General features: G+C 36.1%; 2 protein-coding genes across 3 annotated transcripts; one reads left to right on the top strand and one right to left on the bottom strand.

Annotated features, from left to right (window-relative positions):
• Positions 1-765: 765 nt before the first annotated feature.
• On the top strand, positions 766-3,732 carry LOC110624401 (transcription factor GTE7). Of its 2 annotated transcripts, XR_006352334.1 has the most exons (4): positions 766-2,384; positions 2,485-2,689; positions 2,790-2,927; positions 3,014-3,732. XR_006352334.1 is itself a non-coding variant. In XM_043961087.1 (3 exons), the coding sequence occupies exons 1-3, from the start codon at positions 981-983 to the stop codon at positions 2,840-2,842; spliced, it is 1,662 nt and encodes a 553-aa protein (XP_043817022.1). In that variant the 5' UTR covers positions 766-980; the 3' UTR covers positions 2,843-3,732. The 2 variants fall into 2 exon arrangements, 1 of the variants encoding a protein (XP_043817022.1); XM_043961087.1 differs by having other exon boundaries at positions 2,790-3,732.
• A 1,510-nt stretch (positions 3,733-5,242) lies between these two features.
• On the bottom strand, positions 5,243-13,115 carry LOC110624423 (rDNA transcriptional regulator pol5). The gene is made up of 8 exons (XM_021769550.2): positions 12,314-13,115; positions 11,468-11,593; positions 11,165-11,377; positions 9,770-9,997; positions 8,553-9,677; positions 7,767-8,051; positions 6,868-7,297; positions 5,243-6,542 (listed from the first exon to the last, which is right to left on the bottom strand). The coding sequence occupies exons 1-8, from the start codon at positions 12,884-12,886 to the stop codon at positions 5,674-5,676; spliced, it is 3,849 nt and encodes a 1,282-aa protein (XP_021625242.1). The 5' UTR covers positions 12,887-13,115; the 3' UTR covers positions 5,243-5,673.
• Between the last annotated feature and the right edge of the window lie 4,455 nt (positions 13,116-17,570).

The following is a 17,570-nucleotide window of genomic DNA, read 5'->3' as shown; positions in this document are numbered from 1 at the left end:
TAAGTAAAGTTATTTTAATTTTGAATAAACTAATATCTATTTTTAATTTTATTAAATTTAATAAATTTAACCAATAAATATTACAACTCTATAACCTTTCAAGCTCTTTTTTTTTTTTTCTACTTTAAAATAATAATAATAAAGAATAAAAATCTCTAAAGAGTTCTGATTTAGATATTAGAGGCGGGAATTTTTCCCACCATTTTAATTGTTAACCATGGGTAGAAGAGCATCAAAGGTAGGGTTTTCTGACGTGGACTGCTTTGCTGATCTGTCAATATTTCACTGGTTGGACTATGTCTGAGTCGTTTTGCTGACTCAACCTTGCCATTTGTTTTTGGGTTCGTGCATGTGCGCTTGCAAAGGGTGATTCTGTAATTTCATCTCCGTGTTAAGCACTCCGATCATCTTATGTCAATTACCAAAAATACCCTCTATCACATGCGCAGAGCTTCCAGCTGGAGCTGGACCACCCAGTTGGCTTTTTCCACGTCATCGACCCCATGGACCCCATCTCCACAATATCCCTAAATTCACGACAAATGCAACCCAAATTCACTCGGTCCCAGATCACAATCCCAACCCTTTCTCTCCATCCAACGGTTTTGAACAAAGACACGTATTCCAAACTCGGTATCCTACCCGTCCATTCCAGTTCACACGGTCAGCCTCAGATCAAGCAATCAAATTAATTCAACGGCTCAGATCCTGCCCGATATTTCACCGGGCAGATCTCATCGTCTTTAAGAAGCGGCCCTTGCCTCCCTTTCTTCCTCGCTCTTACAAGGGAAATCCCCAAACCCTAACCTTTCGCGTTCGCATCTAAAATCGTTATACTTTTGGCCTTCCAATTTGGTTGAGCTCGCGGGATAATATTTCATTGGCGCGTGGGGCTCATGCTCTCTCTGATTCATGATTTCTAGTACATCCGAATTGGCAAGTCCACGCCGGAGACCAGCCGGATTTCTACCGGACTCTTCATGGCGTCTGCAGTGTTAGCTAATCGTAACGAACCAAATTGGACGCAGCCACAGCCGAGAGGCGGTGCTAAATTCATGGGCAAAGTCCCTTACTCTAACCCTAACCCTAAATTGTCCAAAAAAAGGCAATTCCAAGCGGCTCAGCCTGTCATCAATTTCAATGGGCCACCAGCTATAACGCAACCAGCTGCATCAGACGATGCGTCTTCAATAAACAGGAGGCCGGCGAGTGATTTCAACGGTGTTGGATATGTGACGTTTAATATCGCGTCATATTCAAAGAAAGAACTGGTGGAGCTGAAGAATCGTTTGGTTGAGGAGCTGGAACAGATCCGGCAGCTGAAGAATCGAATCGATTCCTCTGAGTTCCAGGTCAGATCTACCTCCAATTTCCACAACAAGAAACCAATCGCCACGACCAACAGCAACAAGAAAATTTTGGGGAACAAGAGGCCGTTTCCAGCAGCGAATTTTGGATTTGGGGCCAAAGACACGAAGCGATTGATTCATCCGGAGCACGGCCAATTGATGAAAAAATGTGCCCAGATTTTGTCGAAATTGATGAAGCACAAGCATGCGTATATATTTAATGTGCCGGTGGATGTTGAGGGTATGAAGCTCCATGATTATTTTGATATAATCAAGAATCCTATGGATTTGGGTACCGTCAAGTCTAAATTGGGGAAAGGTTTGTACGATTCTCCCATGGATTTGGCTGCTGATGTGAGATTGACCTTCAACAATGCCATGAAGTATAACCCTAAAGGTCACGAGGTGTATAGTCTTGCCGAGCAGCTTCTGTCCAGATTTGAGGAATGGTACCGACCCATTAGAGGAAAAATTGGTGAGGATGATCAGGATCTGGTGGATGAGCATGAGCAAGTTCAAGAAGTGCAAGCTAGTTCTTGGGATCACATACCCAATCGTTGTGAAATTGATAGAGTGAAGAAAGATCAGGAAAATATAACACATGCGCCTAAATCTGATCCAATTGGGAAATCAATGCCACCAATTGGGTCTAACGCTCAATCTACATCGCAGTTGCCTGTACGAACTCCTTCCCCAATGCGAGCGCCTCCAGTGAAGCCCGTTAAGCTACCTAAACCCAAGGCCAAAGATCCTAACAAGAGGGAGATGTCTCTTGAGGAGAAGCACAAGTTGGGGATTGGGCTTCAGAGTTTGCCTCAAGAGAAGATGGAGCAAGTGGTTCAGATAATAAGGAAGAGGAATGGGCATTTGAGGCAGGAGGGAGATGAGATTGAGCTAGACATTGAAGCTGTTGATACAGAGACTCTGTGGGAGCTCGATCGGTTTGTGACCAATTATAAGAAGATGGTTAGCAAGATAAAGCGTCAAGCATTGATGGGTATCAACAATATGTCTGCTGCTAGCGAAGGCAATAAGGTATTTTTTTTTTCTTGATTTTCATTTCAAAATGTCGCAGGTATGTATGCTTGAATTGTCGCATTAGCATGTTCTGATTTGCTATTGGCATTTGATGCAGGGGGCACTTGGAAATGAGAGGATGGATGTTGCAACCGAGGCAAAGAAGCCAAAGAAAGGTGATGCAGGTGATGAGGATGTGGATATTGGGGATGAGATGCCAATGAGCAGTTTCCCTCCTGTGGAGATTGAGAAGGACAATGGCCATGCAAGTAGTAGTTCTAGCAGCTCGAGTAGCTCCAGTGATGAATCTTCCTCATCCAGTGGTATGACTTTAAATCCTTCGCAATCGATCTTGAAGATTGAGGTTGCGAAGTTCTGTTGCCAGAAATGCTAAATGTAAGTTGCTTTTTTGTTTTTGGGCAGATTCTGATTCAGGAAGCTCTTCAGGGAGTGATTCTGAGGATGCACATTCGTAACGGCAGAGATAGAAGGATGTGGGATTTTGCTTTAAAGCTTTGAAGAACGGGTTCTTGAGGTCCATTGCACTTGGAAATGGAAGAGGTACTGCTTTTTGTCGTTGATTTGGAACTCTATATCTTGAAATGTGGGAAAAAGCTTGATGAGGCTTGAAAAATTGTTTTGTACAGGGAGGGTTCTCGATTGTGTTGTTTGTTGATTGCAGCAATTGGGAAGATATGATGGAAGATTGGTTCTAGGATTTACATTGGCTGGAGGCTGCAACTTGGAAGTAATTGATTGTGTATAATTTGTAGGTTAGAGGGGTAAGAGATGCAGTGAAAAGGTTTTAAGGAAATGGGTAGGGCTTCAGAGGAAGAGGTAAATTAGAGAATGAATGAGTCTGTACACATCAGAATGCTTAATACAAGCCTTTTAGCTACACTGTGCATACCATTTTAATTGGGTGTGATTGGCTTAATATGAGGAAGTGCCAAAGTAAAAAAAGAAAAAATTGCGCAAGAGGTGTGTGGCTAAGGAACATTCTTGGCTTGACGTAATAGATTTGGTCTAGGAAAACATGCAAATATTGTAAGGACATTCTTAATGAAGTGATGTGTGATTGGTGGGCAAAGGGAAAATTCTAATTAGCCGTAATAACCTTTCATGAGGAGATGGGACCCGAGACGCTGTTATGCCCGTGAAAGTGAATGATGATACCCTTGTGCCTGTGGAAATTGGTGTAAGATTGATTGAAGCTGGTTTGCTGCATTGCCCATCGATATTAGGCCTTCATTCCAAGTTCAAACTTACTCTGCTTCAGCGTGATGCCGTAGGATTTTTCTTTTCTTTTTTGTACACCTAGTTATACTTTTGTATGTACAGAACCCCTTTTTCCCCATTTTTTTTTTTTAAAAAATGAGATTAAATATGTATTTATTTTGATTTTTTTTTCAGGGACCAAGTATTTGTGTAGATGGTCACTGTCATTACAAGTTATAGACCTTGTCTTCATGGGTATGAAAAGAAGCCAAAAAACCATTTGAAGTCAAAACTTTTAAGGATGATAGGAAAAAAAAAAGAGATGACTGAAATTCTTCCAGATGACATGGTTTGAAAGAGTTATACGCCTAGCACAAAAATTAGTAAAATTTAGCAATGTGATTAATATTAATAAAATATGATAAGCATCTTTGGTGCATAAGCCGTTTCATGTATTTAAAGGAACTGAACTCTTCCTTGCATAGAGATGCTTTCAAAGATGCCCCAAGATATTTTCTCATCTCCACATATGACCTATGGGTGTGGGACCCTCACCAACACAAATATCATCCATGCTGCCCACTAAAAAGACCGCATTGTTTGTTTTTTATATACAAAGATTTATCACTGTAGCAGAGGAAGCCCCCAACAATACGTTTTTAAAATTTTCTTTTTATTTTTCTTTTTGAACGAGTACTCATAGGTCCACTAGGGTTCTTTCTTAGCAACTAGTAATTGGCTGCTCATCATCAAAACCTGTTGGCGAGGGGTGAGGTAATAAGCACTCGGGCGGTGGAAGTGGTTCTACTTGTGACTCTTCTCTCTCTGACAAATATATTCCTGAGGAGGCCCAGTCTCAAGCTTATTCTGTATAACTCATAATTCCACTTCTTCACCATAGCTGTCATCAGAATCTCTCTTAACTTTTACTCCTCTTTTTTTTCATAATTATAGGTCTACATACACGTGCATTACATTATGTCCAATACCCACAAACAAGAATCCCAATTACTCTATTACCAGTTAATCTCATAATTCAATCAATATCAATATAAAGAGTTTCAACATATTGTCAGTTTTGAGATTTTTCAAAATTTGGCATGGATGTGTATTCTATATGGATGGGTGAGTTAAAGAAGATAGTCTTGCCACATCAAAGTTTGGATGTAGTGCAAAATAAGGAAAGCCTCCCCGTCTTGATATGGACAACTGCCTAGTAATCACTAAATAGTCAGAAATATAGATCAGCAGAAAAATCAGTGGAAAAAAAATCAATGAGACTTGCAGAGAGGAAAAGTGTTGCTATAGCTTGACTTTAGACTGATAAAGATACAATGCTATATTTAAGAATTGTATTATCCATGTTGAAATTCTAACCACCAGGAACTAACTTTCAAATAAAATCGCCATTTACCAAAATCTAAAAGTTTAATTATTTAGTCTTATTTGGCCGTATTTCACATTTTAATGGTAATTCGGAGTAAATTTGGCCTTTTTTAACCAAATAGAAACTACTGATAGATTGTACACTATGATCATATTCAATGGGAATTCATAGACCTTAAATGCCGAAAAAAGGAGATATGTGAAAGCAAATAATATCAAAATATTTGCATTTTTTAAATATTAATAGGGAATTAATTTTAAACAAAACTGAATGGTGGAAAAAAGATCTAGAGTACTGATACAACTAAGTTGATATTAAGTTTGTTGCTAGTTTCCATGGCCAAACAAAAGCAAATAACCCTAGTTTAACAAAAATGCCAAAGGAATATATATTATCCCTTTTAAACAGACAAGGCAGCCACAAAATGACAATCCTACTGGGATTCATTCTGAGTAAAAAACCTGATGAATATTTTCAAAAACAAATAATAACTTTTTAAAAGAAAACACTGTGAGGTAGCAGCTGCTGAAAGATTCAGATAATTATACCAATAGGTAAGCTGATGATTCTCTTGTTGAAGTACCTTTACCAAATTGTCTCAAGCAAATAACATGCTGGTTAATATTGAGGCATGTTTGAAGCATACAACAGGCAACCCCAAGGCAATTCCATATTGTATTATAGTCAAAAGAACCGGCAATATCAATTCTTAGTGGTGTCCTTAGCTTTCTTCAGATTATGAAATAGCTCACCAAGTTGAGATTCACAAGCAGCTTGGGTCTCTGGGGCCAAATCTTTAAGAAAAGACTTTGTCATGTCATGTAATGACACAATCTGAAAGATCTTGCCACAAAATTTGCGCACTTCAGCTCTCCTTGATTTGTTTTCTGGCATATTCAACACCAATTCCTTTACCAGATGACTAAGCTTTTGCAGATGGTTTTTCAAAATCTTTTTTGATGCATTGCGGCTGCTTTCATCAGTGCCAGATGAAACCATTGATTTCAATATTTCCATCACTAAATCAAGCGCATCAACTCGGCGAAATTCAGACTTCGCACTGCCACATTTCTCCAAAAGAAAGCCAAAGAGATGGTGCCCAATCCATGGCCGCCTTCTGAATATTTCTTTCAAAAATTCAGATTTTATTTGAGACTTTTTACTGTCAAAATATCCCACCAATACCTCTTTAAAAATATCAAGAACTCTCTGCAATTCAGAATCAGAAAATTTTCTGGCATCAAGGATTTTCAGAATCCAATAGGTTGAATTCTGGGCAAGTGAAACAATCATTTTGTGGCGCTTCCAGGAAGCTGACTGCTTCTTCTTTGATGGAACTGCAGATTTCTTTTTCTTGAATGGTTTCGATGCCAACTTTAAGTTCTTTTCCAATAAAGATTCGAGTGTAGACAGTTGCAGATCTTCACCCTTTGGGAAGTCCTTTGCTTTAAATATTTTCTTTTGGATGATTCCCCATATACGCTGTCCAAGCTGCTCACTGATTTCTGTAGTATGCGGTTTAACAAGTGCAGATGCCAAGTTTGAGTACACTGTCAGAACTTGAGGTTTGCCTGTAAAACGAAGACAAAAAAGCATAAATCAAGTTGCAGCCGCCGTATACATTTACTTATTTGGTTTTTGGCCAATAGGAGGGTGGCAAAACCATTCCAAAGGGGGAAAAGTAACAGTGTCTGAAGAACCAACTGAACAATTAAGTATTGCAACTTCAAAAAGGAACCTCACCAACACTTGAGGCATACAATGCCAGAAGTTTCCAACAAATACTTGGATGTCTAAAGAACAATAATGAATGACTTACTTTATTAATCAAAGGATGGAACTTTCTTATTAATCCAAGAATGACAGCTGACCTCACCAAAATAACAATGTACTTGCCTGGATTTTCATGTAGGTAAATCTCCAGCAATGAAAGGACACGAAGTTTGAACAAGACAAGCTGGGATTGAGCAGTTTCGCCCCCAGCCTGATTCTTCCTCTCTTTGAAAATTTGGGCAAGGTAAGTGTCCATCCGAAACATTGCATCATCATCCATTCCTCCATCAGAATCATCAGAATCTTCAGGTGATTCCATGACACCTTCCTCAGCTTCGACTACTGCCTCAGAATCATATGTCTGTTCTTCAATCTCACCTGTTTCACCTGTCTCAGCCTCATCAATTTCATCTTCTTCAATACCAAGAAAATCTTCATCATCTTCTTCGCTATCTGGTTCCTGATGTCTGGCAGGTTTTAAATCTTTCTTGATGACGCGCAACATTTGAAGAAGTCCATCATTTGTCAAATCATCACAGAAATACTTGAAAACCTGAAAGCACAAAGAAAGCATAAGTTCAAAAGTCATTAGATTAATGATAAGCGCACAAGTATGAAAGCTTAATGACTATGCAATGACTACAGAGAATTCTTGAAAGATTTCAATGCTTCCTTAAAATAGATATCCAAAAAAATTATAAAGCTGCAAAATACACAGTAAAGCATCTCATATTTTGATCAGTGATCAAACACCTGCCAAGAATGAAATAAGAACTCAGCAGTACTCCAATTACCTACTTCAAACAGTTAGTTACAGTGCTGAACTTTGCAATAGCACTGTCATTAAGATACAGCCTATTAACATTGAGGAAAATATGATTAATCAAGAACTCAACCTAATTAGGGCATCATAGTTACAAATAACAAACTGCACACCATAGAAGTGCACAAATATGTAGCCAATTTTACCAGGGAACAACTCTCGCATACAAGACAGAAACTAAACTTGCTATAATTGGCACCTGTTCAATGGCAGATCGCACAGAAGCTGAAGACTGTGGCAACAACGAGAGCAATGTATCCACGAGAACATCCATTAACTCAGGACTCCCATCACTTTCAAAATCATCTTCTCCTGAGTCAAGCAGATCAGAAGCTGTAAAAGCTTTCTTACAGCAGATAATAATTTCAGACACAGCTTCAGAGAAATCTCCTGGTCGAAGGAGCACTTGGAGCAGCAACTGGATCAGTAAATACTTCAATGCATGTAATCTATTGGCATCTGTACTAGGCCCACAATTCCTTTCCTGGCAGCACTATGATATGTTAGAACTGAGAATTCACCAGCGATGTTAAATAACATATGAAGTGACAGATGAGAGATTTTGAGAAAAGAAAATGGGTGATATAACACAAAACACATCACATTTATGGAGGAGTCAAATGGAAGAATGCAAGATTAAGCATAAAAGAACCAGCTTTCAAGCACCCATAACTTCACAAACGTAAAAAATAGCTATTGGTTTAGGACTCACCAATAAAGGCAAAGTCCACACAAAAGAACACATGTAAACATTGGCTTTAAGACATTCTCACATTAAGGTGGAAGAATACTTGCCAAATCATTGAATCTTAGCAACCTCAATACATATGTGATGAGAAAGAATGGATAAATATACCATAAACAAATTTGAGATTTACTTAGATTCACCACGAGGTCTGCCATGTAGTTAGATTATACATTTACAACATGCAACATTTTGAACTATTAGCATTGCCAAAGGCAAGCAAGATGATAGAAAATATACCTTTTTGGACAACCTTGTTTCCATTTCTTGCAAGCTTTCAAATGCCTTTTCATCCTCATTACTCAAAGGTCGAAATAGAGAAACAGAAGGAATGTTGCGTAATGTGCTAAGGAATCGCATGAAGTAAGACCCAAGATCATTGGGTTCAAGGCCATTTGCCAAAGAATGTGAACCCTCTGTCTTCTGAGCACTTGCCAGTAAAAGTTGGATCTGCTCAATACACATCTTGCAAGTGGCACTTGAGGCGGCTACTTTGGGCCACCTAAATTTCTCCTGTAATTCAAAAGATGTAACTTCAGATCCAAGAGATGCAGAGAACAGACCTTGCACAGTTAGAAACTTCAAAATTTCCTTTTGCACCCGAAACTTTGCTTCAGGATCCAGCTTCAAACATTTCAAAATACTTGGGAGGGACTCCACTACCCAGATTTTCAAAAAATCAGAATTTCCCATTGCACTAGCTGAATCCTTATCTTCTATGGAACCTATCTCTGAGTTGTCATCAGTTGTCTGGCTCTGATCTGAAGGTTCCTCTGAAGTGTGACCTTCATCCACAAACATGTTCATTAAATTCTGAATAAGCAGCATACAACCTGCTTCTGTCACGAACTCGGCCATTAAAGTTTTAACTGTTTTTGTTCTTGTAATGTTATCAAATTTCCCATTGCTATGTTTTTGTAAAGCCACTATCACAGCAACCCTTCTGACATCATCATTTCCAACCCAATCTAACAATTCTTTAAGAAAATGCTCTGCTACTTTATACAGCCAGGAGTCTTTTGTTGAAAGTATATCCATCAGGCACTGAACAAATTTGTAAGATAGAACTATCGGAACAAAAGATGCAGGTAGTCTTGGAAGGAGAAGAAGCAGAATATCAAATGCTAAGTGCTTACGATCATGAGATGAAAGAAGAAGTGATCCCTCAATGATAACCTCAAAAAAATTCTCAATGTTCTTTGAAGTTTCTTCTTCAGAAGAGCTAGCCTTGCGACCCTTTTTATGCTTCTTAAGAGAATTAGAAGCTGACACCAAATCTTCAGCTTGCAAAACAGCATCAGGTAAAAGAATATTTACCAGGACAGGCCACACACTGTGAACTCGAGGTTGACAGAAAGTTGATTCCTGCCATTTTCCATAAACAGAAATATTTTCAGCAAGTCATCTACTTCTTCGACATATTAATTTTATTGCACAGATATGTGTTTAACAATCACCTTCAAACAGTTAACAAGTGAGGACAAATGGTCTGATGCAAAAAGTCTGCCAGGGCTAAATGGATATGGCAAAATATTGCCAAATATCATGCTATCAACAGAAATTTTATCCCGAATTTTCAAGGCTAAAAGCAGCGCATCAGGATTTCCAACATCTGTAGCTCCCTCAAACCACTCACGAAGACCAGGAGTCTCAAGTATGTGGTTCAGCAATACATCAGTTGGCAACTGCAATCAAAACGTATCAGTAGAAAGGATCAAACAAAAATGAACGAATCTCCTTATCATATGCACAATGCAGACAAATTTGAGAAATAATTGAAGCAAAAGAAACTCCAAACAACTTTGAAGCAGTGCATGCATAATGAAGAGTGGAAAAGGGAAAAAGAACAGTGCAACTTAAAAGAACAAAGGTTCTTAAATTGTTACTTTCTTGGTCTTTGGACAAAGTTTCAATCTTGATAATGGTTGTATATCATGTTCTTAATGAAGATGAAAAGGAACTTAACATAGTGAAAAAAAATAAAAAAGGACTGATTTTATTTACCTAAAAAAATTAGTTTATCTAGTGCCTAGAAACATTAGCATGAACATATACCAAAAGCTCTAGGATTATTGTAAGCAGTATGTTGATCACACAAACAGATGCCTGATATATTAGCATAAAACATTGAAAATAAATTTGGCAATGTTGAACAATGCAGTGTCCACTGAATTCCTGATAAGATAATCAGGTTCAAGGCATAAAAAGAGCAATGAGAGGAGCAAAAGAAGTTGAGCAAGATGAGGTTCAACGTACAAAAATCCCAACAAGGTAATATAGGCCAAAATAACACTAATATAGTTAAGAACAAAAAAAAAGTATGTTTCTGAGGTAAAAAAAAAAAACTTTACACAGAGCTCAATTCTAGAAGGATGCTGTCCATATTACAACTAAGCCAAGATATTTAATATTTTTAAAAATACTTTATCCTGCTTTCATATTTCATTGAACATGGATAATTCAAGAGTTCATGAAATTTTGGTAGGTGTTACTACTGTTAACAGTCTAGAAAACGAAAACAAGATGAGCATCAAATGTGTTCTGCAAACTAAAGACATAAGATAACATCAGCAGTTTCAGCACATCCTCCCAACATAATTGGAGAACATCAGTTTGACAATGTAATAAAACCTTAAGTTCCACTGCAACCATTTGCTACTTTCAATGAGAAAGTATTGACATAATGTGTAAAGCTGATTTAGCCAAAAAAAAATGTTCTAGTAAAAACGAGTTCATGTTCAGAGATATATGCTGCATTATGAAGCACAAATCAGATATACTAACATATCAACAAATAAAAACAGTTTTGCATGAATGTAGAAGCAATATTTTTCATTCACCAGAATACATACCTTCTCAACCAAATCTAAAAGAATTTCAACAGCAGGCTCCTGCAAATAGCGCTTCTTTGATGCAAGGGAGAGAAGAGCACTGATGAATTCCTTGATGAATGAGTTCATGTTCAGTGATATGCTTTTATCATACGTCAACTCTTGGGTCATTCTTCGCGATCGGGCAAGTGCACCGTAAGCAAACAAACGACCTAAAAGACAATCCCTTATTTCCTGCAATGTATAGGAAGTGGCTTAAGGAACTTCTAGTGGTGCAGATAGCGAGCTAACAGTCTAGCAAATACAAACATGGTTCTTGCTCACCTGACCCTTCATTGATGAAGAAACTTCCAACAAATCAACTATTAGCTTCAGTAATGAGTCCAGTTTGATGGTAGAAATTGTGCCAACTAACACAGTCAAACCTAATGCAAATCCTTGTCTTGCACACTGGAAAGGCGAAGCCAGAATATGCATTACAAAAAAATCAGCCGATGACCATACTTCTTATACAGCCCATGCGAGTTTATTGCTATTGTAACAAATATAGCAGAGTAAATTACCCAACTCTCTTGAAGCTGGATAAGCCCCAATTTCAGTTAAGAGTAGATAACTCATGAATAATCTATAAAAGAACAGAAGTAATCATTTTGCATATGTGATAACTTGTATCCTGTTAAAGAATTTACATGAGGAAGTTTAATATTGATACCATGGAAAATGAGAATGAGGGGACACAACTTATTTAATTTAAGAACAGCGGTCACAGGTGAATTTATAAATGTGTGAAATGTCTTATAAATGCAAATACAAAAAATGATAACAACAGTATTATCACTGAATGCATGAAGAATGTTATAACAACACGCAACTTGTAAAATTTTCTATGCAACACAAAACTCAGAGCAAGAAGACAAGTTTCATTCAATACCAGACAAGAGAATATCAACGAACTATTCTCAGTCGAGGGTCAATTACCAAGGCAGACAATTTGTTTGAACTCCAATACAGATCTCATGCTCCCATAGTGGAATTTCAGACATAAAGAAACATTCAAATTGTACATTGGCATCATATATATATATCAAAACCTTAATCCTAACTTAAATGGTGTAAACATGCATAGCGTGATTTAAATAAATAGAAACTATGCAATTCAACCAACCATACCTCCCTTGATGATGAAGCACCACGAATAAGCCTACGCACAGCATATCTTAAAGAAGGTGCACAATTATTCAGCCCATCATCCTTTTCAGCTTCCAATTTCAATCCACCTTCAATCAATCCTTTATTCTCAACCATCTCATATGCATTCTGAACGGCCTGTAATTCTGTCACCAATCTCTCCACAGCAGCTTCTCTTACAGAAACATCTGCTGACGCCAAGTCCTTGAAAACACCAATATGGAACTCAGGCAAACCACCAGCGGATGAACCAACCATCTGGCCCCCAGTTTCATTAACTTCACTATCTACTTCCATTCGTTTAGGTTTTGGTTCTTGATTTTCTAAAGCAAGGCGGTGCCTTTCTTTGTCCAAAGCCTTCCTTTCCTTCCTTCTTTCCATGGGTTTTACTGAACTAGAAACGGCAGGAGCATCCCCATGTGCTCGTTCTTCATCTTTTTTCTTACCTTTCTTCAATTTCTTCTTAAGAGGATTAGAAGCAACGTTCTCGGTGTTAGAATCTACCAAATTTTCTACTTCCTCTACAGAACCAGAACTCCTTTTCTTGCCTCCCATTTAAGCCAAAATCTCCTCTTTTCTTGCCGGAAAATAATTACAAGGAAACACCAATGACAATGTAATACAAGGGGAGAAGGAAATCCAAAACGAAAAGCGGCGACAGTCTGGTATCGGCAGGCGGCAATCAAAAACCCTAGCAAAATCGATAATGACTGCTCACAACGAGGAGATGAAGAAGAAGCTCCTGCGTTTTAACTAATAATTAGCTTACAGCTGCACCCTAGTCCCACCCTAAGGCCCTTTTTTTTTTATAGGAAAAAAAGGGAAAATTATTTGAGAAATTTCTCAATTTTAAAAATTATATTAAAATGTCTAAATTTTTAAAAATTTTATATTTATTGTTATGTTAATTTTAATAGTTAAATATTATAAAATTTTAAAATGTTTTAATATAATAATTAATTAATGAATATTTTTATAAAATTAATAAATCAGATAATATTTTTTAAAAAAGATATTATGAATAAAATTAATAAAAAAATTAAATAATATTTTTTAAAAAATTTTAAAAATATTTTAATATAATTTTTAAAATTAAAACACCATCAATAATTTTTTTATAATAAATGAATTAAATAATAAATTTTTTTAAGAAAATTTATGATTTGCTATTTATATAAAAAAATATACCTAAGTTTGCGTTATAATAGTGCAAAATACTTTTTTTTAAAGCAATAGTTTAAAATATTACACTTCAATTTTATAAACATAGATATTATTTTTTCTATCCCATAATTTTTATCTATTTTTATTAATTATTTTAAAATTATTATTTTTTATATATAATTAATATAAAAATTTACTATTATAATTTTATTTAATTTTATATTATTTTTAAAATAATTTTTTATTGATTATTAAAATATTTTTTAATGTTATATAATTAAAAAATTTATAAAAAAATATTTTTCATTTATGAAAAATAAAATAAAAAAATTATAAGATGAAAAAAATATCTTCCTCCAATTAATCACGGGTAAGTAATATTTTTTAGTTTTATGATTTTTTTATTTTTTTAATTATTCTAAAATTAATTTTTATACTATAATAATATATATAAATTGATTATTGTAATCTATTTAATTTTATTCTATTTTAAAATAATCTTTTATTAAATATTTTTTTATGTAAATATTTAAAATATTTTTTAATATTTAATACAAATTGAAGTATTTAAAATGGTTTAATTATAAAGTTAATAAAAAAAATTATTTTTCTTAATTGCTCACCCCCAGTTGAAATTGGAGTAATAGTCTTTCTCCCCACCTAATAAGGCATTTTCATTTGGTCATTCTGAGATTGAATCTATCCTAGAGAGATTTCTTACCGGAAAACCATCCTGAAGTGCTCATCAACTTATCGAATCTCATCGAAATGCTAAAGTTTGTGAGCTTAATGCATAATTGACTCGCATTCTTAATCAATGGAAAGCTGAAAAGAAGCAAGGAAAAGAATTTAGGCAGATAAGAAAATGTAGCCAAAGCCAGTGTTGGTGGGAAGCTCCTGTTCAATTCAAATAAATTTTTATAAAATTATTTATTATTTATTTTCTTTCATAATAAAAGTTTTTCAAGTTAAAAAATTTTAAATTTTTTTATTTAAAAAAATTAATTAAATTAAATTTTTATAAAAAATTTTATTTCAAGTAAAGGATAAAAGAAATGAATCAGCTTAAAAATTTTAAAGTTGTTATCAAATTCCAGTTGTGAATATTAAAGAAAGACTTTTAATGGAAGCTTGAAAGTTTTTAATTAGCATTAGAAAGAAGTTTATTAATTTTCCATTACGTATTAATTACGTAATTAATTTTCTGTTAACTATGCAATTAGATAAGTTTTCAATACCCATACCATAGACAATAACGTTTGCGCCTTGCCCGAAATATTAACTAAAGCATTTTTGTTTATTTTGCATATTTGTTTTTTTAATATTATAAAATGAGTGATAATAATAATTAAATTATGATTAAATATATAATTTTAAAATTTTATTTTATTTGCACTCCAAGGCTTAGTCTGGTGGAAAGTGCATCCTGTAGCCTTGAAAGGTCTAAGGTTCGACTCCCCCAACCCCTATTTCAAAAAAAAAAAAAAAATTTATTTTATTTGTTTGTAACTAAAAATTTTACATGTGATGGAGCAATAAACTACTCCATTTGAATTCAGGCAAAAAAAACCATAAACTATATTTTTTAATTAATATTATATATAATATATTTTATATAAATAATATATATCTTTTATAAAAATATAGTTTAAAATTTATATTCTTAATATTTTTAATAAAAAAATCATACTACCAATTTTTATTAATTAATTATATTGATTAATTAAATTGAAGTATAGATAAATAAATATTTATAATTAAATATTTAATATTGAAAATAATAAAATAAAAAAAATGATATTCTGAAATCAAGCGAAAAGTAGATTCAAAGTGTATTTTGGTAAGGGGATAATAATATTCTGAAATCAGGTGATGACCTGACATTTCATATAAAGAATACAAATATTTAAATCCGATTGTAGCATCGACCAATTTACTAATATCAGGCAGGGGATAATAATATTTTGGACAAGCTTGATTTAGGTCAATAAAATCTATACACATGTGGTATTTTTCATTGGTATAAGAACGGGGTTAGCTAACCATTCAGGATAAGCCACTTTCCTTACAAAATTAGCTCTTACCAACTTCTCTACTTCAGTCATCATAGCTTCTTTTTTTTTCTGCCCCATGCATCTTCTTTTTCTGCCTCATTAGTCTTGCATCTGATCGCACATTCAATTGGTGGGACATGACCTAGGGGGTCGATTCTTGGCATATCGGCCAGTTTCCAGGCAAAGCTGTTAGCATGACCTCAAATTAGGGCTTTCATGGTCATTTTCTGCTTTTGCATCAGGTTTGCATTCATGTTGAAAATATTCTTTGATTCTCCTTCATTTAAAATAAAACTTTTCAGCTCTCCTGCAGGTTGGGTTCTTTGCTCTTTTTCTTTATCCCTGACCTCCATAACTTCCGGTGCACCTCCTTATTTTCTTCTTTTGCCATAGTTGCCAAGTACACCAATCAGGATTCTTCCTGCCTTTCCCTTACGGTAGCCACCCCAGCTTCAGCAAGGAACTTCATGCATAAGTACTTGCTGCTCGTGGCTACCTCAAAGTCATATAAACCGGTTGGGTCAGGATTGCATTGTATGCTAGCAGTAACTTGACTATGAGAAACTGGACATACAGGGTCCGGGTGGTCAGTGGTGTCCCCACAGTCATTAGCAGTTTAATCTTCCCTTTCACTGGCACGGGCACTCTGCCTATTACTTTCACTGGTGCCTAGTATTTAACCATGTTCTCGTCTGTTATCTTCATGGTTTTGAAAACTCTATATGACAGGAGATTCCATTTGCTTTCATCGTCCACCAAAATCTTGTGGACTCTGAAATTATGAATAATGGCCTCTACCACCAGAGCATCATCATGCGGCATCTCGACCCCTTCCCCGTTGGCTGCTAAAAAACTCACTACCCCTAGAATGTGCTCAGTGACTTGCATAACTTCTACTTCTTTTAGCTTGCCACCTCTTCTTCTCTTTCTGTTAGCCTAGAGGTACTGCTCTATCTCTTCCCTCACTATCATGTTTATGGTCCCGCTAGATCCATCATTCACATGTCTTGCCACCCTTTTCCTGACGGGTTCTCTTCTCTCCTCTGGTCTGCCTCCGGGCGCTACCTCTTTCTTCACAAAATTCTTCAAATGGCCTCTCTTAATCAGTTTTTTTATTTCATTCCTCAATTGGTAATAGCTACTCATGTCATGACCATTAGTTTTGTGGAACCGGCAATACTGGTTAGGATCTCTGGTCCTGAAATCTAACTGTAGAAGTTGTGGCCATATGATCAAGTTCTTGTCTTGTACGGTGACCAACAATTCTGCTATGGAGATATTCAATGGAATAATATCTCGATGGGGAGGGGGCCTGGGGCGGTCAGCTTCCCTACTGCCCCAGTAACTATTTAAAGCCCCGATACTTCGATCAGGCCTCCAATCTACCTGTTCCTTCCTTCAACCTTCCGGCCAGCTCCTCATCCGGTCCTTCTCTTGGGATTCTCTAGCCAATCGACTAGTCATAAGGGCATCATCTTGCCTAATGTACTTCTCTGCTTTCTGTATTAGTTCAGCTAATGTGGTTGGTGGCTTTCTGTTTAGGGACCCAAAGAACTTCACTGAGGTAGTCCCTTTCTGCATTGCCTCCACCACTCTAGGTTCATCCAGATTAGGAATCTAGAGGACTTATGCATTAAACCGGGCAACATACTCCAGCAAGGTTTCGTCTTTCTTTTGCCTAACCGTCTTCAAAGAACTAGTTTTCCTCAAAGCTAGAACACTGGCTATGAATCTCCCCATAAATAAACTAGCCAGGTCATAAAAGGTCTTGGTGCTTTCTGCTTCCAGGTTATTGAACCAGGTTAGGGTTGTACCCATAAGGTTGGTGGGAAATACTTTGCAAAACAAGGCATCAGGATGAGTTTGTAACTCCATGAAAGTTTTATAGTTGATCACATGGTCCCTGGAATTGCTTGTACCGTTATATGCACCTATGGTTGGCATTTGAAACTTATTGAGGATAGTCTCTTCCCGAATGCGGGCTATAAATGGAGAAGTTATTCTTACGCTCATGTGAGCTC

The sequence above is a fragment of the Manihot esculenta genome, chromosome 10 (assembly GCF_001659605.2).
Source record: "Manihot esculenta cultivar AM560-2 chromosome 10, M.esculenta_v8, whole genome shotgun sequence".
NCBI classification, from domain to species: Eukaryota; Viridiplantae; Streptophyta; class Magnoliopsida; order Malpighiales; family Euphorbiaceae; genus Manihot; species Manihot esculenta.
Note: the sequence above shows the minus strand (reverse complement) of the source record. Positions and strands in the feature narration are given on the sequence as shown.

Coding starts and splice junctions, on each gene's coding strand:
- LOC110624423 (XM_021769550.2), bottom strand. CDS start 12,886: ATGGGAGGCAAGAAAAGGAGTTCTGGTTCTGTAGAGGAAGTAGAAAAT. Junction 7,298..7,766: donor TGCGATCTGCCATTGAACAG/GTGCCAATTATA, acceptor TTGTGCTTTCAG/GTTTTCAAGTATTTCTGTGA. Junction 6,543..6,867: donor TTACCTACATGAAAATCCAG/GCAAGTACATTG, acceptor TTCGTTTTACAG/GCAAACCTCAAGTTCTGACA.
- LOC110624401 (XM_043961087.1), top strand. CDS start 981: ATGGCGTCTGCAGTGTTAGCTAATCGTAACGAACCAAATTGGACGCAG. Junction 2,385..2,484: donor CTGCTAGCGAAGGCAATAAG/GTATTTTTTTTT, acceptor CATTTGATGCAG/GGGGCACTTGGAAATGAGAG. Junction 2,690..2,789: donor TGAATCTTCCTCATCCAGTG/GTATGACTTTAA, acceptor GTTTTTGGGCAG/ATTCTGATTCAGGAAGCTCT.